The 24,694-nt window shown below is 40.0% G+C and overlaps 2 protein-coding genes across 7 annotated transcripts in view; one reads left to right on the plus strand and one right to left on the minus strand.

Moving 5' to 3' along the window:
* Positions 1 to 6,456: 6,456 nt before the first annotated feature.
* On the minus strand, positions 6,457 to 11,657 carry neflb (neurofilament light chain b). The gene is given in 6 exon segments (XM_088993841.1): positions 6,457 to 6,461; positions 9,745 to 10,079; positions 10,179 to 10,299; positions 10,490 to 11,049; positions 11,051 to 11,295; positions 11,643 to 11,657. Coding segments are annotated over 6 exon segments (1,281 nt in total).
* A 1,850-nt stretch (positions 11,658 to 13,507) lies between these two features.
* cabin1 (calcineurin binding protein 1) overlaps positions 13,508 to 24,694 on the plus strand; it is a 43,108-nt gene continuing 31,921 nt past the window's right edge. For 2 of the 6 annotated variants that reach the window (XM_088994536.1, XM_088994538.1), the window contains exons 1-27: positions 13,508 to 13,740; positions 13,993 to 14,067; positions 14,163 to 14,255; positions 14,337 to 14,450; positions 14,672 to 14,806; positions 14,916 to 15,096; positions 15,186 to 15,315; positions 15,419 to 15,568; positions 15,905 to 16,200; positions 16,287 to 16,464; positions 16,790 to 16,914; positions 16,985 to 17,202; positions 17,501 to 17,573; positions 17,846 to 18,030; positions 18,117 to 18,254; positions 18,363 to 18,551; positions 18,670 to 18,912; positions 19,010 to 19,163; positions 19,243 to 19,358; positions 19,476 to 19,643; positions 19,952 to 20,158; positions 20,577 to 20,722; positions 20,862 to 21,123; positions 21,274 to 21,444; positions 22,741 to 22,884; positions 22,976 to 23,136; positions 23,226 to 23,437. In XM_088994536.1, the coding sequence (XP_088850662.1) occupies positions 13,714 to 13,740; positions 13,993 to 14,067; positions 14,163 to 14,255; positions 14,337 to 14,450; positions 14,672 to 14,806; positions 14,916 to 15,096; positions 15,186 to 15,315; positions 15,419 to 15,568; positions 15,905 to 16,200; positions 16,287 to 16,464; positions 16,790 to 16,914; positions 16,985 to 17,202; positions 17,501 to 17,573; positions 17,846 to 18,030; positions 18,117 to 18,254; positions 18,363 to 18,551; positions 18,670 to 18,912; positions 19,010 to 19,163; positions 19,243 to 19,358; positions 19,476 to 19,643; positions 19,952 to 20,158; positions 20,577 to 20,722; positions 20,862 to 21,123; positions 21,274 to 21,444; positions 22,741 to 22,884; positions 22,976 to 23,136; positions 23,226 to 23,437 (4,291 nt within the window). In that variant the 5' untranslated portion in view covers positions 13,508 to 13,713. The remainder of the gene's footprint in view (positions 13,741 to 13,992; positions 14,068 to 14,162; positions 14,256 to 14,336; positions 14,451 to 14,671; positions 14,807 to 14,915; positions 15,097 to 15,185; positions 15,316 to 15,418; positions 15,569 to 15,904; positions 16,201 to 16,286; positions 16,465 to 16,789; positions 16,915 to 16,984; positions 17,203 to 17,500; positions 17,574 to 17,845; positions 18,031 to 18,116; positions 18,255 to 18,362; positions 18,552 to 18,669; positions 18,913 to 19,009; positions 19,164 to 19,242; positions 19,359 to 19,475; positions 19,644 to 19,951; positions 20,159 to 20,576; positions 20,723 to 20,861; positions 21,124 to 21,273; positions 21,445 to 22,740; positions 22,885 to 22,975; positions 23,137 to 23,225; positions 23,438 to 24,694) is intronic. The other 4 variants (XM_088994540.1, XM_088994541.1, XM_088994537.1 and 1 more) reach the window with 3 other exon arrangements.

Raw genomic sequence — 24,694 nt, forward strand, 5'->3', positions numbered from 1 at the left:
ATTATTGGCTAAAAATCGGGAAAAAGGATGTCAAATTTCTTTGCGATAGTGGTGCATGCAGATCAGTGTTAAGAGACACCATTCCAGGTGTCACTCCGAGTCGACAACAAATTTCTGTGGTATCTGCAGATGGGAAAGTGACATTGTTACCGATTTCTAAACCAATAAAAATTTTAGATGAGGGACTAACTCCATACAAGGTCACTATGGTCTTGAGTGGAGAGTGTCCTATAAATTTGTTGGGGAGAGACCTGTTACAAAAATTGCAAATAGCTTTAATACCAACAGAAGAAGGGTATAAACCCAAAAAAGTGAATTTTCTGGAGTCCTTCGTAGTTGACGCTATGGGGGACCCAGTAAAGGTCGATTCACTAGAATTATGACTGATGGCCACTTTAGGGGCGGAGGACTTTCCAGACGTCCCTGCCACCCTTTGGTCATCGGGAAAAACTGATGTGGGCTTACTTAAAACAGCAAAACCAGTTGAAGTATTGCCTAAAACGACTTATCGACCAAGACTTAAACAATATCCATTAAAACAGGACGCTATTATTGGCATCACCCCTGTAATACGGGATATGGTGAAAGCTGGTATTTTGATTGAAGACCCAACTTGTGAATGTAATACACCGATATTTCCTGTTAAAAAAGTGGAATCTGGAGTTTGGAGAATGGTGCATGATTTACGACAGGTAAATAAATCCATACAATCACGTGCTCCGTGTGTGCCAGACCCGCACACATTATTGAACAGTTTAAAACCTGACAAAAAATGGTTTACAGTAATTGATTTGAGCAATGCCTTTTTCTCCATTCCGTTACACAAAAATTCACGTCATTGGTTCGGATTTACATTTAATGGGAAAAAATATACATATACAAGATTACCACAAGGGTTTACAGATAGTCCTACAATTTTTTCACAGGAAATGTCTTCGTGCATTGCTGATTTTAAACATCCTGAATCTTCTCAGATTCTTTTGTATGTTGACGACATCTTAATTGCTTCACCGACTGCAGATGAGAACAAGACTGTATCAATAGCTTTGTTCCAATATTTAGCGAATACAGGTAACAAAGCTTCTTTGGATAAATTGCAGTTCTGTCAACAAGAAGTAGTTTTCTTAGGACATCTTTTGTCAAGAAAGGGAAGAGAGTTGACAACTAAGAGAAAACAGACAATTTTGCAGGTTCCTCGACCTAAGACGAAAAAACAGATGATGACGTTTTTGGGACTGTGCAATTATTGCAGAACTTGGATTCCGCATTATGCACAAGGAAGGGAGAACGGTGACGATTTTTACGGACAGTCAATATGCGTTTTCCACACTTCACTGCTTTGCAGCTCAGTGGAACCGCAGAGGAATGACTACATCGAACGGAAAATCTGTCGAACATGCAGATTTATTGAGAGGCTTATTGAAAGCTATCCTCCTTCCAAAAAGTGTAGCTGTATGCAAATGTGCAGCGCACACGAGAGCTAAAGACAGAATTAGCTCAGGCAATGCGAGAGCGGACACAGCAGCCAAGAACGCCGCTCAGACTACTTTCAATTTGGTCAATCAAGAAATGCGTGAATTAGTGCCTACACAAGTTTTAAAGGACATGCAAGCGTTAGCTACAAAGTCCGAAAAAGATTTGTGGCTTGCCGATGGTGCTAAGCTCGTTGATGAGTTGTATAAAATAGACAACAAACCATGTTTACCAAGAAACATGTTCCCTATGGTGGCTCGATTGAGCCATGGTAGTTCACATATATCAACAGGGGGCATGGTGTTTATAGCAGGGAAAGTATTCCATTTAAGCAGAGGTTTCAATTCGTATGCAAAAAACTTTTGTCGGAGTTGTTTGATCTGCTGTAAACACAATCCACAAGGTAACATGCGACCAAAAAGAGGAACATTTCCACAAGGGTCACACCCCTTTGAAGTGGTCCACATGGATTTCATTGAACTAAGCACAAGTAATTCTTATAAATACTGTTTGGTGTTAATTGATTCATTCACCAAATGGGTGGAAATTGTGCCTTCAAAGAAATCCGATGCATTATCCGTTGCAAAAGCATTATGCAAACATATTATTCCAGAACATGGCATACCAAGAATAATTTGGAGTGATAATGGACCACATTTTGTTAATGACGTAATCACCAAAATTTCTGAACATTTAGGTATTAAATTAAAAAACCACTGTGCATATCATCCACAGAGTGCAGGATTGGTTGAAAGAACGAATGGCACAATAAAAAATCGACTCAGAAAAACCATGGAGGCAACAGGCAAACCTTGGCCTGAATGTCTGTTTTTGGTTAAATTATATATGAGAATAACACCCACTAATAATGGCTTAACGCCTTTTGAGATCTTGCATGGCAGACCTTTCATCCTCCCATTATGGGAAGGTGTGCCCTGGCAAGAAAATGAATCAGATCCAGGTGCTTTGTTGGCAAAATGGTTGTGTGAAATGTTTATAACAAAAGAGGTTCAGTCAGCCTGTGTACTGCCGCAGTCTGCCCTGTTGTCTCCACAGGAACAGAAGCTGCTTCGCCCCGGAGACCACGTGCTGATCAGAGCGATTAAACGGAAATCCTGGTCGGCGCCAAAGTGGGAGGGGCCATTCACCGTGCTGATAACCACGCCAACTGCCATCAAAATCGCCGAGAGGTCCACCTGGGTGCATCAAAGCCACTGCAAAATCGTTCACCAACCAGATCCGGAGCAGGTGGAAGAGAGACGGAGCCAAACCACTCAATAGCCATGGGTTTGGTCCACATCATCTTGCTGTATGAATTAGTGGAGGCAATCCAGATGACGCACGTAAAGCCTCCCATTCCATCAGCCTGCCAAACTCCACCATTGCAACCAACGATGACAGAAAAGTGCCCTAGCATGGCACATCCTGTAGCCTGCTTGCCACTACAAGATGCAGGAATCATCTCATTTCCTCTTAACATCCTCAGGAACGAAGCACGACAAACGGGAAGTGATTACCCTCATGGTTCTTGGTACGCTCGTATCAAGTCAGGGAAGACTTGGACCACTGGTTGGGACTCCGTTGTGGTCCATTCTGAGCCCAAAACAAAATGGGTTCAAAATAGCTGTGCCCAAGAAGCAAAACGAATTGTCAGAAAGATAACTCAAGGGAACTGGTTAGGAACTGGAACTGGCACAATGACAGATATCCAACTCGTTATCGTAACCCACAAGGTTGCAGGATGCATGGACTTGAGACTCTGTCCTGATTTTCGTGAACATCACACTGGTTTTCCTGTAACTATATGCATGATGTCATCTTTGACAACACCAGTCGTGACATCGCCTTTCCAGCGCAAACCGCACATCAAACCGACAGCCTGGATGGAAACACCTGACAAAAAAGCCCAAAATTCAGATGTCATGGACGCATTATATCAACCATTTGCAGGAGAATAACATGACTGGAATCCGTTGTTATCAAACACGTGGTATCGTTATGCTACATTAATTGCTAAACAAAATAGGAAAAGTAATTGCTTTGTTTGTTCTTTTATGCCACATTCTGTAACGCAACAAAGAGTGCATTCAAAGGTATTTGGAGATAAAATGGCTCGAGCTGCGTATATGTTAATATCTTCGCATAAACCTGATCAACATTTTCCAGTTCTTCGCAATGCTTCGAGAGGAGAGATTGTTCCAAGTTTGGATACCATTTTGGAAACTGAAAATCAGGTTATGACCGAGAGCGGATTGAGATTACCAGTATGCGTTGCAATGTACGGTACAGGTCAAAATCTAGGTTTTATAGATGAGAATAGATGTTTATACGTGCTACCGTTAAACACCAATGTCACCATTTTACCTCTATCTTCACATCTTTGGTGGTTATGTGGTTGGAAAGTATATTCTTTTATTCCTCCGAAAGCCTACGGTATGTGCGCACCTGTTACTGTGACTGACAATACTTTCATCGTTACCAATCGTCCAGCACACCATCATGTGAAAAGAAGAGTGTCGTTTAAGCCCCACGATTCGATCTGGGGAACTGATGTTCCAGAACAATTCGAACACCATAGCACGGGAAGTAAGGTAATGTTAGCTCTTTTTCCACAAATTGGAGTAGCTAAAAACATGCTACGAATTGAAACAATTGACTACAGGTTTCAAGTGTTTGTAAACGCCAGTTTGGAAGTAGATGAAATGCAAAACACTGAAATTGCAGCAATTAGACAAATGGTGCTGCAAAATAGAATGGTTTTGGACCTTTTGACCGCGCCACAAGGGGGCGTCTGTGCTATGGTGGGTGATACTTGTTGTACGTACATACCCGAAGAAGCGAATTCCATAAACATGACTGATGCTCTGTCTGTTGTCAGGGATCTCAGAGATGCCATGGCCAAGGATCACCGGCCTGATCAACCGTGGATCTTTGACGGGCTCTTTGGGGGCTCTTGGTATAAGACTTTGCTCAGAATGTTTATCCCATTCGCAATTGTGATTGTACTTATTTTCTTAGTCATTGGTTGTATTATTCCATGCTTAAGAACAATGCTAATGAATATGATAACTAATTCCCAGGTGAATTACGCAAAGGTTTTGTATCAACAAATGCGCGAAGGGGACCCAGTGTTGTAGCTAGGGATAGTACACCATGGCCAGAGAGTGGTTGCTCCAAAGAACAAAAGCAAAAAAAAGAAAACGGAGAGCCGAGAAGGAGTTTTCCTCATTAAAAACCCTCAAAAATGGAGAGGTTATATATCACAGCAGCAAAATTGTGATAGAGGTTTTTCGCCTTCTCCATGGTAAGTTAAATAATATTAGACGTTGGATAGATGAGATTAGAATGGTTCCCTGTGCAATTAGTATGACGTGCATGCATGAAATCTTTTGGAAATGTATGAACTGATGTTTAAATGTACAACAGGAGGGAATGATAGAGTGTTTATGCACATTAGTAAACATATTATGTTATTTCATGTTTAGATTAAGTAAACATATGTTTTTTCATGTTTAGCTTAGTATATATAATGAATTGTGCACGTTTAATTTCAGTCTAATTTAGTTAAATAAAACTATCAGTCTTATTAGTTCAATAGCCGTTGGAGAAAAAGCAACAGCTCCAATTTCAATCTGAGACCCGCCCAACACTGAGTTGCTCGTAACCGATTGGACGGGAAAGGTCGACTTGTTTGCAACTGATTGGACAACAGATCGCCACTCTGTATGTTTAAAAACTTGTCAGAGCGGGAGCTCTTTCTCTTTTGCTTTTTTGCTCTTTTGCTTTTTGTGCTCATGTCTTCGTCCCACCGAGACGAGAAGTGCTTTCTCTGTCTCATTAGAATAAAGTAGTTTTTTGTTCACCATCTATTGTACTTGCTGATATTTTTATCAAGTGAACTCCAGACAATGCGCGAACCAGGAAAGACAAACGAAGTTTTAACCGGACAGATATAATGAGACTTTACTGTATATGCGAAAAATTAGGAATGAGCAGATTTCAAGACAGAGATCTCTCAGAGACAGAAAAGGCGGTACTAACCAAAGGTTTACATTTCTCAGTATCTCCTAAAACAATACCTACAATAGATTATATCACAGCTACTGAATCGGCTATTAAAAATAACAATAACAAATTTTCGTATGCAGAGGCAGATGATCTACGCATTAAAATATCAGCCCTTCTCAGTAGTGCCAAACTACCTTCGTCCAACATAACATTAGAAGAGAGAAAGGCGTTAACTACTCTACAAAAATACCAAAATATTACTATTTTGCCAGCGGACAAGGGCAGATGCACAGTTCTTCTCAACACATTGGATTATGAAGACAAGATAAACAGGTTAATCAGTGATTCTAACACAATTAAGTTTGTAAGCCCAAGTCTCACTGTATTTAAAATAACTTTGTGATAGTACTCACCGTTAACATGAATGGTTTTCCGTTCCATGTGGTTGGTAAAATCCAGCCAAATGATCGGAATGAAAGTCAACTTGCCAGGTCCATACGCGTTGTTCCTTCTAGCTAGCTGATTAGCTTCTACACTTGCTTTGTGCTGTCTCTCACAGTAGTATATTGATGCTAACGTTAGCATGGGGCTTGTCACAGTGCTGCTGTTTAATTGCAAATTAGAATCAGAACGTTTTATCTCCACAAAGGCGAAGCCTCCGGTCATTTCAGGCTGATGCGTTTGTTGTTTTTTTTTTAACTGTCGGGCTGATTTAAAGGGGAGTTTACCTGTTTCAACATGACGGCTAGTATCATCCAATAAAAACTGCGCTTTCCGCCAATTACAGCCCCAACAGGAAACGAACAGCGAAAAAACGAGAATATGTATTTAGTTTTATTGGCGAGCCATATGCAATCATCAAAAGAGCCATATAAAGCTCGCGAGCCATAGGTTCCCGACCCCTGCCGTAAACTAAGAAGATTATGTATTAGCAACAGCATTTAAATATATTTTTTTAAATTTGTACATTCCCCACTACGCTTAAATAACATAACATGGAAAATGTATTTTGAGAAAATTGTGATATCGTTTTGAGAATATTCTTCTACCATGGCAAAGACACTCACCTACATCAAATTAACTTGGGACACCACCGTTTTGTCATGACTTCAAAGCATACGAGATGTGTGAACTGTTGATGACTGATTTGAAGGCGCTTACAGATGGTATACAAAACTTGCTGTTTTCACCCTCACACTAAACTAAAATGTAAAGATGCACGTTCATCGAATGCTATGGGGGGGCAAAAAAGGATACAATATTGCCATCACCTGACTCATTTGTAGTACTGCAGACAATAGGATGTTAATAAGAAAACCTTACAAATTATTCCCGTTTTGCTGTATTCAATAAAAATATATGATTTTGATAAGATGCTGATTCTACCATGGAATGCATAATATGAAATGCACCAGTGTTTATGATGACTCTGTTTGCCATAATATTATACATTAAAAAATATATGCATGCAAGAAAATCAAACAAATATTACACGAAATGTTGCATTAAAAAGCATGATCTAAATAAATTATTAATCCAGCTTCTATAGCACTTGTCCTCGTGATTGGAGTTGGAGCCCATATACCAGTGACGTGCGGTGAGGTTCATGGCTGGTGAGGCACTGACGTCATCATAGTCAGATTTACAAACATATGATAATAACTACCGAGTAGTTTATTCACCATTTGATTGGCAACAGTTAACGTATTTTGTTTAAAATTTCATGTCAGCATTCTTTATACAGTAAAGTCTCGTTATATCGATATTCAAGGGAGTCCGAAAAAATATCGATATAACCGGGACTATCGATATATCCGACCCTGTTTGCATGTAATTTTCTCAGTGCGTGCATAGAAATAGTATCGATATAACCGGGACTATCGATATATCCGATATCGATATAATGAGACTTTACTGTATATGCGAAAAATTAGGAATGAGCAGATTTCAAGACAGAGATCTCTCAGAGACAGAAAAGGCGGTACTAACCAAAGGTTTACATTTCTCAGTATCTCCTAAAACAATACCTACAATAGATTATATCACAGCTACTGAATCGGCTATTAAAAATAACAATAACAAATTTTCGTATGCAGAGGCAGATGATCTACGCATTAAAATATCAGCCCTTCTCAGTAGTGCCAAACTACCTCCGTCCAACATAACATTAGAAGAGAGAAAGGCGTTAACTACTCTACAAAAATACCAAAATATTACTATTTTGCCAGCGGACAAGGGCAGATGCACAGTTCTTCTCAACACATTGGATTATGAAGACAAGATAAACAGGTTAATCAGTGATTCTAACACTTATGAGCAACTAAAAAGGGACCCTTCCAATAGATACTAGAAAGAAATGATAGACTGTCTCCAAAATTTAGAGAAAGGAAAACATATAGACAAACAGATGTATTTTAGATTATACTCGGGAGAGGCCACACCATGTATCTATGGCCTGCCAAAAATACACAAAGAAGGGTTCCCCCTCAGACCCATTGTTTGTAGCATTGACTCCTCTACATACAATGTAGACAAATATTTAAAAACTCTCTTAGCTCTGTTGGTTGGTAACACAGAATATCACGTAGAGAACACCACAGGGTTTGTAGAGAGGATCAAAGACCTGATATTGGAACCTGAGGAAACTTTGGCATCATCGATGTGACTTCTCTCTTTACATCTGTCCCAACCCCAGCAGCAGTCTCAGTGGTGAGGACGAGACTGCTGGCGGACATTTCTCTGCATGAAAGAACCAAACTTAAAGCGGATCACATCTGCCAATTATTGGAAATCTGCCTTAATACTACGTATTTTCAATTTCGAGAGACATTTTCTAAACAAATTCATGGTTGTGCTATGGGCTCACCAGTTTCACCCATAATAATAATAATACATTTTACATTTTTTGTCATAATTAAAAAACAAGAAATTCAATCCTTCACAGATCACCTCAACTCTGTAGACATCAACATTTACTCGTGAGGACATTAAAGAGAACCAACTAGTCTTCTTGGATTGTAAAGTAATTATAAAAGAGGACAGAGCGCTAAAAACAGAAGTCCATAGGAAGGCTACGCACACTGACCAATACTTACTTTTTGACTCTAACCACCCTTTACAACACAAACTAGGAGTTATCAGAACCCTCCAGCAGAGGGCTAAACTAATACCAACTAGCATTGAAGGTAGAGAAAAGGAGTCAAAACATATCAGGAGAGCACTCACTAACTGTGGGTACCCTCAGTGGTCATTCAACAAATGTCAGAAAGAAAGAATAGGGAATGAAACCAACAATTCTCAAGATACAAAAAGGAGAGGAGTAGCAGTACCTTACATTGCAGGAGTTTCTGAAAAATTACAAAGAGTCCTTTGGCAACACAAAATTCCTACTTATTTCAAACCGAAATAAGTTAAGTCAAACACGTTAAGGCAAAAATTAGTGCATCCAAAAGATAGGCTACGAAATGAAAAACAAAGTAATGTAGTTTATTCAATACATTGTCAGAATGAAAATTGTAAAGAGCAGTACATTGGGGAGACTCAACAAATTCTCAAAAAAAGACTTTATCAACATCGCAGGGATAATACAAGTGGGCCTCAATCGGCAGTACATTTGCATCTAAAAGCTAGCAACCGACAATGAGGTTAAAATCTTAGCGAAAGAACATAGATGGTTTGAAAGGGGGGTAAAAGAAGCGATTCTCATAAAACAACAAAATCCTTCATTAAACCGGTCTGGTGGGGTGAGGTTCAATTTGGATCGTTCATACAATAGCCTGCTTAGGCAAAATTCGTAATGCTGATGAGGTGATACCGGTGGGAGTGGGGCAAATAGGCCAGTCCTTAGTCAGGAATGTAGGAATAATCAGTGGGGCCACAGGGAGTGGTCCTCTGCTCCCCCCAACCTGAGAGTAGGGACCTATCATAGCTGTGTCCGGCGCCGCCATGTCTGGACATTAGGAATGTATAAATAGGGCCGATACTACCAGTCAGACTTTAGTTCGCTGACGAAGCCTCTTGGATAGGAGACGAAACGTCCGAAACCTTCAAATTTGTACACAGAAGGTGTGTATCTATATACAGGTTTTGTGTGTGTGTGGGGTATATATATATATATATATATATATATATATATATATATATATATATATACCTATATCTATATATATTTTGTGTGTGTGTGGGGTATATATATATATATATATATATATATATATATATATATATATATATATATATATATATATATATATATATACACACCTTCTGCATCAGCTTTGTCATCCATTTCTTCCTTCTCCTGCTCATCTTCCTCCATTTTGTCCTCCTCTTCATCTTCCTTCTTCTCCTCCCCTTCCTTCTGATGGGGGCTTGTCTCCGCTTGCTGTGCTTCACTTGCAGATAGTGTCTCTTCAGTGGAGATTGTTGATCTGTACAAGCGAGAGGTCAGTAAGTACGGAGCAGCCAAATGCGGCTGAGATTGCATGGAGACCACAGTTCTTCCATGAGGTGGTCCAGCGAATGTAGCTTGAGAGTGAAGAGCAGAAGACATCTGGCCACACCAGTCTATGCGGTTCCCTTCTCCTTTGAGTAGCTTTCTAATTTGTATTAAACACAGAGAGCAAAGAAACATATTTGTGGCATTTGTTTGCAAAATATAATGCAAAATACATTGGCAATGTCACAGGAATAAAAACCTGTAGGCTGCAATTTCAATATCCAAGGCCATTTTCACATTCAAGAGGTCTTGATAATCTTGTAGGTAACAAGCCATTTCATTATTTGTCCCCAGGTCTTTCTCCAGATCAGTTATGGCATTCAGCGGTGAAAAATAAAAACAGAAAATTCACAGAAATCACTTTCATATAAACAATCTTTCTCTGCCAAAACAACTTAAAAAAGATACGTTGTGGCAGACCATGCAAAAAAACTCGTAAATCATTTAATATCTATTTGCAGATATTTTTACTTACAATGAGGACAAACATCAATATCTTTGAGTTGCTCACCTGCAGTGCAGAAATCTCTGCACTCTGTTTCTCCTCTGTTTCCTGCAATTGGTTTTCCAGTGCTTGGTTTAGCTCTCTACAGGCGTCAATCTCCAACGTCCTAGTTTTGAGCTGCCTGCGGTATTCAACAGTCTCCTCTTTGACATTACGCGCACTCTCTGTATTGCAAGCGGTGCCTACTGACATAACATGCATCTTATTGCAAAACCACTCCTCAGCTGACTGGCGATTGCGTTGTGCCATTGTCTCATACTGGGCTCGAATGTTACATAAAGCAACTGATAGGTCAGGTTTCACTACATTCACCTCCACAGACACATCCGTGCTGTACTGGATTTGGGTCTGAAGTCCTGCAATTTCACTCTCACAGAGACGCTTCAGGAAGGCCAACTAACCCAACATAATTTCAATCCTTTTCTCAAGCTCACTTCTCTCCATTGCTGCCTCATCTGCATCCTTTCTAGCATCCATGAGTCTGCCCTCAGCCCCTTCCCTATCGAGCACTTCATCTTCATACCGTTTTTGCAAGTTCTTCAGAATGCTTTCGATCTCATCTCTTGGCAGCTTGTCTCTCCACACGGGTCTACTCCATTGCAACATTTAGCTGGCAGATCTCGTGCTCATATTGAGCCCGGAGGGTTGGTGGCTCTGTTTGACGCTGGCGGAACAACAGGCGTTCAGTCTCCAGCAATTTGTTTTGTTGCTGCAATTCGTGAACCATATCTAAGAAACTTGCAAAGCGATAATTTAGCTCTTGTAGTTCAGCCTTTTCCTGGGTCCTTAATCTTTTGAATTCAGAGGTGACCTGTGCACGAGAAAATGACTGGATGATTGCACTTAACTTGCTAACTGTTTACTGGAGCTTGCTGTCACTAATTCTATTATTCTGCAGCCGAGGTGTCGCAAGAAGAATCTCTGGAATCACCAGCGCCCCCTGTCATGAGGCAAGAGAACTGTGTGCCTCACCTATGCACAGTTTTGATAAAAATAAAATAAACACTGTAGTACAGTGTTTATAATGTACAGTTACTGTACATTATATACACAAGCTAAACTGTAGATATTTAGTTCATATACTAAAAGTTTTTGAACACTTTAATAGCGATATGCAGAGGGACAGCAATGCGGTCTCACTGCAGAGCAAGTCAGCACAGTTAGCATCGTCATTGCGCAACCCATGGTGAGGCTCAGCCGGCCTCCTCGGCTGCAGAATAATAGAATTAGTGAGAGCAAGCTACAGTAAACAGTTAGCAAGTTAAGTCCAATCATCCAGTCATTTTTTCGTGTAGCTTGGCCTTATTTTCAGAATGGAGGATTACATATCTAAAGTGAAAGAAATAGAGAGACTTAAAACTGAAGAAACTTCTACAAAGAAGGTATAGATGCCTTTCTTCAGAAGGAGCGGCGCATGGACTTCATTTATAAGTAAAGGTAACACGGTAATAACGTTTTTTTATTCTTTTTATTCTATGCTACAGTTTATATAAAGAATGCGGACATGACATTTTAAACAAAACATGTTAACTGTTGCCAATCAAATGGTGAATAAGCTACTCTGTAGAGTTCATATGTTTGTAAATCTGACTGTGATTACGTCAGTGCCTCACCAGCCATGAACCTCACCGCACGTCACTGGGTACTCCTAAAGCTGAAATATTTTAACCTCACATTTCAATGGCTGTCATGTTATGAGGAAGAAAATGTGTCAGTAAAACCTAAATAAATTGTGACTGGCATTGTTTGTCTTCGTGGAAAGCAACTCAATGAACTCCTGATGGATCCATTTGAAGCTTCTGCCCTCTAGTGGATGTTTTTGCTTTGCATGTTTGATCCTTCTTCAGGACAGTCTCGGTATTATTATCATTTTTCCCTCAGATTTTTTTTTTTTTACCGTTTTTGACCGTTGAAGGTCCAAAAGAATTAAAACCATCAGTTAAAGGACAACCGACGTCTCCGGACAAGTTGTGTCCATAATTTGTAAAATGGCTTCAAATGACTTCTACTGAGCGTATTTTAATACGATTCCACCGCATATAGCTATATTTTACGTTTTAAGACTCGCGCTGAATATTCAGGAAGTCTTCTTTTTGAGTTGGTGACGAGCTCGTACGTGACGTCACTAAAGGAACACCCCTGAGCGAGAAAAAAAAAAGACGCATTGTAGGGGTCCTGCCATCACGTCAATGTATTGTGCTGTACTTGTTTAGTCTGGGGACCTCGTGTTGCACCCAAGAGCCGCCAGAGGAGGCGTCCAAGCTCCATGGAGGGAATTTGTCAGCCTGTAGAAACGGGCTGATTCATTCCTCACTGGAGCTGGTCGCTATTTTTCTGCTACGATACATTGCAGTCCAGATGCCTCAAAATGACACGGAAGGACTTCTTTAATCGATTGCAAGCATGTATGCTTTCCGCTTCAGAACTATTTGAATCATATTCATAACTGGATGTGTGACAAGAAAGCATATTCTCAGAATCTGAAGCCATTGTTTTGATTCTCCAGCAATGCAAGACGTCTTGGCGTGACGTCACGAACTGGGGGCGGGACTTTCTGAAAATGCCCAATTCGCAGCTCAATTTCTTTGCAGATTTTGGACACTTTGACTCATTTTTATTGGTGTTTTGCATTTGAATAAAAATATCATACTGCGTGTTTTGGGTATTTTAGATGCTATAAAACGTTTTTCTGATGTCAGTTAAGAAACAAAAAAGTGATGTCGGTTGTCCTTTAACTTCATAGCTCTTGGGTAATAACTCAAATTAACCCCTTCAGGAAAAACGGTTATTACAGTGGATAGTTTATCATGTTCTCAGGTTACAGGTTATCGTTATTGGTGCATGAAATGGTTAATTCAAGTCAGAGGGTTTTACCATTTGTTAACCACATTTTTTGCGGAAAATTATATCTGACTGCATCGGAGAATTTCGGGCAACTCCATTCTTTAATATGAAAATATGTGATTGGCCAGTCGAAAACGTCATTAGTCAATGAGCGTCGAGGTTACTGGTTAGTCGCCAACCTCTAGCTGTGGCGCTTCCGACACGAACAACAACAAAGGCTGATGAATTGATGAAGTTCAAAACTGAAACAGCACCCCATATTTACTCTCTTGTAGAGTTTTTGTGTATATTGCGCTTGTTTCAATACCGTTAATCTGATAGTTCCCGTCGAGAACGCAATTAAGTCTATTCTCAGTCGCTTTGCCTCGATCGGCTCATATGGTGAATGAACCAAGTAGCTGATTCAACTCAGGTACGTAACGGACATTTGTCACTTTTCTTACGTTGAAAATTTCATAGTTCACAGCATTTTAGAATCGGTTCTCTACATGATATAATTAAAGGTGATGTTTTTCTCTTTCACCCAACTGTGTCCCCTGGCAAAGCTAAGCTACCTCTGCTACAGTTTAATAGACATTCTGAGTAAGGCACACATCAACTTTAAAGTATCACGTCATTTGACCTTCCGCGTTTTCTCTTTCTCTGCTGTGATATTTTTACATAGATCCCATCAAAAACTGCCGAACTCAAAAGCTGGATGGTTTATTACCAAATACACATCATTCTTGACATAAAAATGGTAAGGTGATGTAATGTAACTGTTGCAGCCTATCAACATTGTCAACGAGTTAAGTGTGTCTGGTCCTCCTGTTCTGGTTTATTTTATTTTTATAGATTCGAATCGCGGCATTGAATGCCGCATCGACAGCTGCAGATGAGTCTCAAGACCCGTTGAGAAGTAAAAAAAGTCGAACAAAAGAGGCAGAGGTCCAGTGAATCTGTGTATTGATTTTTCTCAACCGTCGACATTTCCATGCTGATATTTTGTTGTCTTTTTTTTCTGTGTAGGAAGCAGAGGCTTTTGCCTTGTATCATAAAGCTTTAGATCTGCAGAAACATGACAAGTTCGAGGAATCTGCCGTGGCATATCACGAGTTGCTTAAAACGCCACTCCTCAAAGAGGTAAATTACCATCCATAAGTGTATTTTGTTATTGTACAGTCAATGATTTATACATCTATAATTATGAAAACGCCTGCTATAATGTGAGAAACAAGGTAAGCAATAGATGAAAAGGTTTCTTTAGCCGTCATCTGTACTTCTCTGAAGGTGCACCTGTACGACTGAGAGTTTACACAGACGTAAGGTAAGCAATACTTTAAATTCTGTGTGTTTCATTGCAGGCGATGCCCTCGGACGATCAGAGCTTGGGTCTCAAGCATCCCGGATTGATGTTGAAGTATTCAACATTTAAAAACCTAGCTACTATGGCTGCATCACGAGATGACCTGGAGACAGCAATGGAGTTTTATTTAGAGGTCAAACAATAAAACAATGCTTCACATTTCTGAGTCCATCTAACATTGTTTTCATTATACACAAAAAGTATCCTGATCCCGCTTATATTTGTGTCCATTCTTTTTGTAGGCTGTATTGCTGGATTCCACTGATGTGAATATGTGGTACAAAATAGGACAAGTGGCTGTCCGACTCCTGCGTATTCCATTGGCCCGACATGCCTTTGAGGAGGGATTGCATTGTAACCCAGACCACTGGCCCTGCCTGGACAACCTGATCACTATTCTCTACACACTCTGTGACTATACGTGTATGTTGAACATTGCAAATAGCGAATTGCTATTTCTCATTTCACAATGCACACTTTAAAATTGTGATGATATTTATAAATATTTCCAGGGTGTTTGTACTTCATTAGTAAAGCCCTTGAAAAAGATCACTGTTACACAAAAGGCCTGGTGTTGAAGGAGAAAATCTTTGAGGAACAGGCCAGTCTCAAAAGGGAAACCATGCAAATGTTCAATAAATGGTGACCGCTCTTATCTTATAAATATGTATGTATATATAAATAAAATATATGCCACCAACTTTGATTAACTTTCAAATGTTTTTGTGCAATGGGGTGTTTGCAGCGACATGTCTGTCCACTATGTTCAAGTGGAAGAAGAGGGCCGTAAATCCATTGTGGAAGAAGCTCTGGATTTACGAAAACGCAGACACGCTCTCTCTTACACGCAACCTACCCCTGATCTTGTCCTGATCAAGCCTATCCGATGTCTGACGTGAGTAATTTGAAAAACGTGCGTTAGTTATTTCAAATTCTCCTGTTCATTTAAACCTGACTGTGTGACTCACACACAACACACACACACATAGACACGACCACGTTAATGCATGCGTACAATTGAATATACAGTATACACTCTATATATTCAATTTTTGTCTGCAGTTGTTTATAGAGACAATTGACAATAGCAAACTCTCATTAACATTAGATTGATTCGTGAGGTGTGTCTCCGTACTTTTGTCCATTTAGTGTATTGGATTATATCATACATTTGTCCTCTTTTATATGTGGTTGAATATCTATTTGACATGCGACTACTTTCTGAACACAGGTGGAAGTGTGTGGGAGAAAGCCTTATTGCAATGTATAGCTATCAAACCACATGTGGGCCGCCACGGCTTAGTCTTGGGCGCAGGATTGACCTGTCTGTATACCGTGAACGAAGCTTCGTCCAAAGCCTGCCTGAACCCACAAGTCCCATCAGCACAGTCCCGATGACGGTGTTGAGCAGCAGCCCCAGCTCATCTCTGCCACCGACTGTCCTTCCTGAGCCATCGGCACTCTCACAACCTGCCATCCAACCACAAATTGCGATTGTGGAAACAGCCACAGCTTCGCCTTCTGTCGGTCAGTTGGAATAGCAAGTTCTAATAATTTTTAATGGTGATTTGATTGTGTCATCTAATCTTGAATTATTTCTTCACCTACCACAGTTACAGCCATGGACATTTCCCTGATAGACAAGGCAAAGAAAGCACCTAAAAGAAAACGTGCTGCCGAAGATAATGTTGAGACCACGAAGAGGCGTTCAGCACGCGTTCGGAACACTAAATGCAAGAAAGAAGAGAAGATTGATTTCCAGGAGTTACTGTTTAAGTACCTTCCTTCAAGGTAACGACAAGTTGCTTTGTCATTGTTCATACAGCTTCTGTGTATGTGCTTCTGTTGTATTTCATGTATTTTCATTATTGTTTTTATTAGTATTTATTGTATTTATTATTTCATTATTGATGTGAATGGTTATATGGCTGTGATGTGAATGGTTATATGGCTGTCCACCAGTGCAGGGTACTTTGCCTCTTGCCCAAAGTCAGATAGGTTCGGCTCCAGCACACATGCAACCCTCGTGAGGATAAGGTGTATCGATGATAGATAGGCCGATGGCTTGCATCTGTACAACAAGTACAGATGCATGAAATTATTCCTCCTCTTCCAGGTTAAGAAAGTTTGACCCTGATAATGAAGATGAAAGTCTGAGTAATCTTGAGCCACAGTGCAATGGGAAGGAGGACATGAAGCCTCGACCTGGGAGCTGTGTTCCAGTTGATTACATGGAATCTGGTACACTCAGCCCTTGGATCATTATGGTCTTGACTTCATCTTTCTTTCTAACACTTTTTTTATTTTGTAGAACAACAGGATGTTCATAACTTCCTTCTTCAAAATATGAGCAATGGAGGAATACTTGACCTGATGTTGTGCTATCTGAAAGCAGTGGGTCAGAAATTCATGGAGAAATGGCCTCTAGCTATGACTGCTGTGGTACTGGAGGTCTACCAGACTTGGAGAAAGCACAGCTGTGGCCTTCCTAACCCTTTGTTTCAAGACTCCAGTAAACAGCACATTCGGGTAAATGACAAATCAAGAAATATTTGCTCCAAATTAATTAAACAAAACAATACATAAGATGTCATGAAAATTGTCCTTTGTTTTTGTTCTGTATTTTTCTTTCCTTTAATCGCAGTTATTTGAGGAATGTTTACCTTTGGTTTTAATTAATTTGTGATACCATGGCACTCTCTGAGTCTAATTTTGACCAAAGGCATCGTCTAACTTCTTTGGTCTGACTCATAACCATGCTTGAGTGCATAATTTTCGACTGATGAATACATTGTATTCAGTGAGCACTTTGCTTCTTTATGTATAGGAAATGTTGGAAATGAGCCTAGCATGTATGGAATTGCAGTTGGAGCAATGGTTGCACAACGAAGGCAAGACTGGTGGGTATGGCGCATGAGCACATTTCAAACTTTTTTGGGTTTAAAATGTTAAATCGTGTAGTATGATAAAATATATTGTTTTTATATTAATATTTTTTAATTGATATTTGATGATGATGATTATATGATTTGCAGATGATATGTCAAAATCATCTCTGCAAATACATTATGTCTGTATTTATTCCCGGTCTTATATAGTAGCTCAGTGATTATATACTAGGAAGGCTGTGAGGAGCCGCATGTTTTAACCTACTGTTTTATTTCTCCTTTAGTGACATCGAGAAGAAGCACAAGTTCCTGCAATGACACAACAGGAAACGAATTCCCTGGGCAACATTTCCAGGCTGATATTTTGCTCTTGGCTTTAGGTTCATCCCAGAAAGATCTGCTTGAGGACAACTGGTTAGACTTCATGGTGCGTGTATATTGGCTGAAGGCTAGATCTCTTGCTCTCCAGGTAAGCACCTATGTTGTTATTTTGGATGATATCGTTTCAACACACCCTTGACTTGATCTGACGAGAAAGTTTGTCTTTCTTTCCAGGGAGATATGGAACTGGCCCTCGAGAGCTATGATGTCTGTACAGGGCTTTTGCAGAGCAAATCCAAGCCTACTGAAGGAACATATTATACTATAAGACTTCCAAATTTAAAAGTTGATTCAGCAATATCCATTGAGGAGGTCAGTGCTTTAACGAAAATAGCTGTAACTAACATTGTTTTTTTTGTTTGTTTCATCAGCAAAGTCCTTGTTCCTTTTATTCCGTTTCCTTTTTGTTTCCATGGTCAGATTGACAACAGATTGAAGTCTCTGGAGCGCTGTCAATCATTGGAGGAAATCCAGCATCTCTTTGAGGCTGCAGACTTTGAATCGGTTGTGCGCTTGTTGCAGCCTACTCTTCATTATGGCAGCAGGAGTAAACATTTGGAGTTTGTTAGCTCAGCACCAGAACGTCCAGCTCAGCTTCTGCTGCTGCAGGTCAGATGATGATGCAACTCATGAGTCAACAACACAACAATAATAACAACAACTCCTTTACAGAGATTTTATGTGTGATGATTAGTAACTATCATTTAGCTGTGTAATTTTGCCACAGAGTTCACTGTTGAGGCTACATGACTACCAGAAATGCCTAGAGACAAGTGAGATTGCTTTAAATGAAGCTCTGCGGCAGTTAAACTCTTCTACAAGCAGCTCCCCACCTGTGAAAGAAGAGTGGGTCTGCACCATTACTAAGCTGTTGGAGGGCATCGACGTCTGCTTTACCAAAGACTCTGAGCTCCTTAGCAACCTCACACACTTCTCCAATATGGCTCGACTAGCAAACAATCTTATTCAGGTTAGAAGACCACTGAGTAGTCATTACTACAATATATTACAGGCCCGGGGCAATAGTTCAATTGGACGTAAATGTATTTTTGTGTTTGTCTTTTTAGTTGATCGACCATAGCATGACAATTTCCGATGATCCCAAAGAGCCCTATTTCTTCTCTGTGCTGCCTTGGATTATCTTGTATCACATCATCAAACATGAAGAAGCTGCATTTAATGCAATGCTTCAACAACATATGGCTGTAGGGGATGAAGAAGGTTTGTGGACTCTTTGATTTCATGTTTGTGCCTCATTACCTTTGCTGTTGTACTGAATGACTGTTGACATGACTTTTAGATGACTCAGACTCTCCGATGCTGCCTTCCTCCCTCATGCTTCTGAACACTGCTCATGAGTATCTTGGTCGTCGCTCCATGTGCTGCTGTTCAGATGGTTCACTACTTAAATTTTTTGTAAGCTAGGGCATATCTTCAAACAGCTCCTCAAGTTTACATAATCTAATTCTGTGTTAATTAATTAGAATGTATAGCCTTAAATTTGTTTGACAACAATTTTGATTTTTACCATAGGTTCGAGTTTTGGAAAAAGAGTTTTCCACCACTGGCGCTGCCAACAATATTTGTCATCCATACAAAGAGGAGTTGGGGATGGCTTTAGAACAGTGCTTCTTCTGTCTATATGCCTATCCTAGTAAGAAGAGCAAAGCCCGCTTCCTTGAAGACCATTCCTCTCCACAGGTCAGATTCTTATTCCAATCCTCGACTGGTAAACAAATGGTCAAATGTAACATTAAATTACTTAACACATTCAATTGTGTCATTTAAATTTCATGCAGTCTGTAAATATTTTTGACTGTTATTAAGGACAGAACCAAGGTGCCACTTCAACTAACTGTTCATTAGATGATATTCCCCTGTTTTTTTCCCCTGGTAATCTAATTGCACCGCAGTAAAGTGAATATGCGCCATTGGTGTGAGGTGTAATACAATGATTTAGAGTTTTGACTCCACTAATCTGGTAATTGGAATTAATAAATATTTTGCAGGTTGAGCTGCTCTGGGGTGATGCCCTTTTCATGTTCCATTATTTCAAACCAAAGTCACTGCCGGAGTTTGACAGCTACAAAACAAGCACAGTGTCTGCAGATTTAGCTAATCTGTTGAGGAGGTTTGCAGGAATTGCCCCTCCAAGTGAAACTCCCACTCTCACAATGGATGAGGTTGCAGCCTACATTGAGGGCCTGACAAAAAAGGTCAGTTTGTGATGCCACACTTAACATAAAATGGTCCAACATGAAACATGTATTTCAAATTCTGGTATATTTAAATTGCTAAAACATTGGCTGAATGAATTCATCATCATTATTTGTTTGGGAAAAAACAAATAATGCAGCATCCCTTGTGCTTATGAGTTTTGCTCAGATATACTGTTTTTCACCCACATTCCAAAAACATACTTGTTAGATTACCATAAATGAAGACTGCTAATTGTCCATTGGTGGATGTGAGTGTGAATAGTTGTTTTTCTAGATGTGTCCCGTGATTGTCTGGGGACCAGGTCAGATATTACACCACATGTCTAGACTCCAGCACACTTGACAACACAGAGGGTGAGCAATACAGAGAATCAGTGGAATTTCCTCTCACATTTGCAATGTGTTGCATTTTAAGACCCCAAGCCTTCCTGAGGGTAGTCTTCCACCTCCTCCAATCATTAATGAGGTCTACTACTTGCTGGCTGATTATCACTTCAAGAACAAGGAGCAGTCCAAAGCAATTAAGTTTTACATGCATGACATCTGTGTTTGTCCAAACAGGTACGTCGGTTTACTGCTATGTTTATTCCGGGTTCTTTTGCGATAAATGTTCTGAACCAAATGTGCAAAGTCTTGTAGTTGGTCTTTTTTTCTTTCTTCATTTTGCTTGCACTGATGCTCAGTGATTGTTTGTGGATAGGTTTGACTCCTGGGCAGGCATGGCCTTAGCTAGGGCCAGTCGTATTCAAGAGAAACTCAACTCCAATGAGCTAAAAAGTGATGTACCCATATGGAAACACTCACAGGCTGTGCTCCACTGCTTCAAGCGGGCCCTAGAGATAGACAGCTCCAACCTGTCACTATGGATCGAGTATGGAACCATATCATATGCTTTGCACTCCTTTGCTTCACGTCAGCTAAAGCAGTGGCGTGATGAGCTTCCACTTGAGGTGGTAAAACAGGTAAGCAGCATGTTAAGGTCATTTTTAGAGTTTTACAACAGAGGTGTCATAGCTTGTCATTTAGGTTTGCTCCTTATATGAAGGCCTTGTGGAGAACTGTGCTAATGAGCTCCTTTACCTTTCAAAGCTCTGTTCTGTCATTATTTTCAGATGGAGGACAGGAGAGAATCTATGTTAGAGACTGCATCGCAGTGTTTCCAAGGAGCTTCACAGTGTGAGGGGGATAGTGATGAAGAAGATTGGCTCATCCATTACATGCTGGGCAAGATAGCAGAGAAACGCAAACAGGCACCTGTGGAATATCTGAATCTTTACAAAAAGGTATGGCACTCTGGAAACATCACTTTTCATTTGACATTTCTTACTTATATCCAAGAACCTTTGAATACAATCGACCCACCCATCTTCGGGGTTTCGGCAACCGCGGATTTGGGTAGTTGCAGATTTGAAAAATTGATTGTATACCTCCTCACCACAATTTTTTTTGGGGTGTGGAGGACATATTACTTGTTTAACAGTATTTTTGACGAATGTTTAGGTTAAGGCATGTGTGTAATATTCATTTATTCACCCCCCCCATACGCGCACACATGTTCAAAGGCCGTCAATCAACCACTTGTACATGTCCTGTGCGCTTGTGTGAGAATCAAGGGGCGACCAAACAACAAGCGTTTTTGTTCGACAGTACAAAGGCGCATACCTGACTGTACGTCCTAAAGCTTGAAGGCAGTGTTCAAACAGCTTTCAGCCTCACGCGACAAAATGGCAAGTGCACTTCATGCTATAAATGACTGCTGAAGTGAAATTTAGAAGCTTCAACATTGGTGTACAAAAAATCATTAGCCTCGATGGAGGCATGTGAGCAGTTTGACAGAACAAAATTTTCTTTTTGCTATAAATTTTTAAATCAAGAAACATGTTCAAATGTTAATATTCTTGTGACATCACAATGGCGATGGACTTTCTGAATGTTATGCTGCCTCAGATCACTTCACCAATGTTATGTGAGCAAACACTCTTATTTGTGTTTTGCTGGTAGTGTTGGGCCGAGCAAACCACATATGTCCTACATGTGTCATCCTCATATCTCAGTGATGCACCTGTCCACTTACTACACATTGAGCAAAATTTTAGAAAAAAAATGTAATTATCAATAATTGTAACTGTCCTATCCCAGCAAAGGTAACCCATGGGTTGACCAATTTGGGAACAGCACTTGCCGTTTCTAAAAATTTTAAAAAAAATAAAGTAAACATGATGGAACTGTTTACATTTTGGATTTTTTTTTAAATAAGGCTACACTCTTGAGATTGTTGGTTTCATAACCCACCTACACAAAGAAAATACCGTAGCTGTTTCTCTCCCCTTATAAAATGCGTGTGTTTGTTTTCGCAAAAGATTAAAAAAAAAAAGCATTAGTCATAGCTGTTGTGTTATGATGAAATTGATGAGGCAGATGAACTTTGGAATTTCAAACACAATGTTGTTGAGGTCAAGAGCGGATCGGGGAGGGATAGGGTGCCTTGCTATACAAGCAGTGCATTCATATGCACTGTCAGTATGCAATGAACTTTTCTCTTCCATACAAGAACCCTTCCTGTCATTTCATCTATTTAGGTTTCCATGTTACACTTGACTGCTTTGTTGAGTGTTATCTGTTTGAATTTGAAGGCAGCACACTTTCTGCATGAAGAGGCTGCTAGGTATCCTCGTAAAATCCATTATCACAATCCACCTGACCTTGCTATGGAGGCACTGGAGGTAAATTGTTCAAGATTGTCCAGCATACTGTTATTTCAACACATACTCAGTTTTATTGTTTGAAACCACGCATTAACTTTATTTCTTCCAGTTGCACTTCCGGCTTAGCACTACAATCCTAAAGCTGCTGCAGGTTGATGAGTCCAATCTGGACCATGAAGTCTTGTTCAGTTTATTGGTTGAAGCTGCGACAGGGCCCTTTGCTAAGGGGGAAGAGAAGAGTGTGCCTAGCATACCCAGGTCTACTGAAAAGTAAGTAACCTTGTCCAAGGTGACTCAAGAGTATTGATTACATTTTGAATCGTACATTGTAAAAAAGCATGTTCACTCATTCATTTCAGGGAGAAATCTACCTCTGTGATTGATGAAGACCTTAATAGTTCCTCGGTAGGCATAGGCCACATCCTCGGCTCTTCCCTTCCATCAGTTGCCACTCCAGGTGTGACATCCCCTCTCTACGTCGCCACACCATTTGACCACGATTACGCCAAACGCAAAACTCTCCGACGGCAGCAGTGGCAGCAGCAGCGGCATGAGGAACAGCAGGCTGATGGTACAGTCCTAGTCCTAAGCACTGTCTCTGTGCTTGGTCCCCCTCGCCCTTTTCGCACTTGGGCAGGGAGTCCACTGAATAATTCTCAGATTGATAATCACCATGCTGTGTGGCCTTGGTTTGAGTTCAATGGACCCTTTGCACTGGATGATTGGGATGTGGTGAAATGGGCAATATGGCTTCCGTCTACTTGACTACATCGTATTACGGAGACAGCGGTAGATTTAAAGTTTGCGAGGGCACATTGGCTGTAGTATGCGCATGCATCTGTGTGGCTTGTCACAGCTTTGCTTTCCTTCCCAGCTCGGCGGTTTCCTTCTCGTAACATCGTTGCCCCGTTATTGATGACTGCCACCATTTCACTTTAAACAACGATTTTGTTGGCGAGGCAATTGGTTTGAAGGAACCCACAGTTACCAATGCACAAATACAGAGATATCATCTATTTTTGTATCTAAAAGTATACATACCGTCAAATAGAACATATTATGAAACAAGCGAATAGAATCCACGAAGATTAACGGTTGTAAAGGCAATAAATACGGGGAAACACTTTTTTATGAATCAAATTAAAAAAAAAAGAAAAGAAAACCGAAGCACGATTCTAACTACTTTTGTAAGGCACTTATAAATAAAATTTGGGCATCATAAGCCATTTCATAGTATAAGGCACACCTTCAATAAATGGCCTATTTTAAAACTTTTTTTAATATACAGTATAGGGTGCATATATAGCATGCACCACATTATAAGGAGCATAGAAAAAGCCACAATAGTGGCTGTAGTGGTGTAATACCACAACAGCCACTAGATGGAGCTATGTTTAAAGGAATACAATACAATACAGCTTTTTTTATACAGAGGTTTAACAACGGTCTCCAATTGATCCATATGGAAGATGCTTCAGATTATAAGGGACACTTTTTCCGTTTCAGAAAATGTAATGCTTTCAGGTGCGCTTTATAGTGTGGAAAATATGGTCTGTAGCAAATTCATTCACGAAAATAAGTATTGGGGTCATTCATCCAACTAACTGAACACGAAAACCTAAAAGCGGAAATAACATGTCAATAATATATTTTTGTTTATTTAATGTGCAACTTATTTTGAGCTGCTGTTTACATAAATTTACTAAGTTTATATTTTGAAAAAAAAAAATACAAATTAAAACATGCCATCTACTCTTTGATAGGGACTGCCATTTGAATTTCGTTTGCTCTAGCAAATCTGAATTTAAAAGAATATTTCTTCCCATAT

Source organism: Hippocampus bargibanti, linkage group LG04 (genome assembly GCF_051943395.1).
Source record: "Hippocampus bargibanti isolate YZ-2025 linkage group LG04, ASM5194339v1, whole genome shotgun sequence".
Classification (NCBI taxonomy): Eukaryota; Metazoa; Chordata; class Actinopteri; order Syngnathiformes; family Syngnathidae; genus Hippocampus; species Hippocampus bargibanti.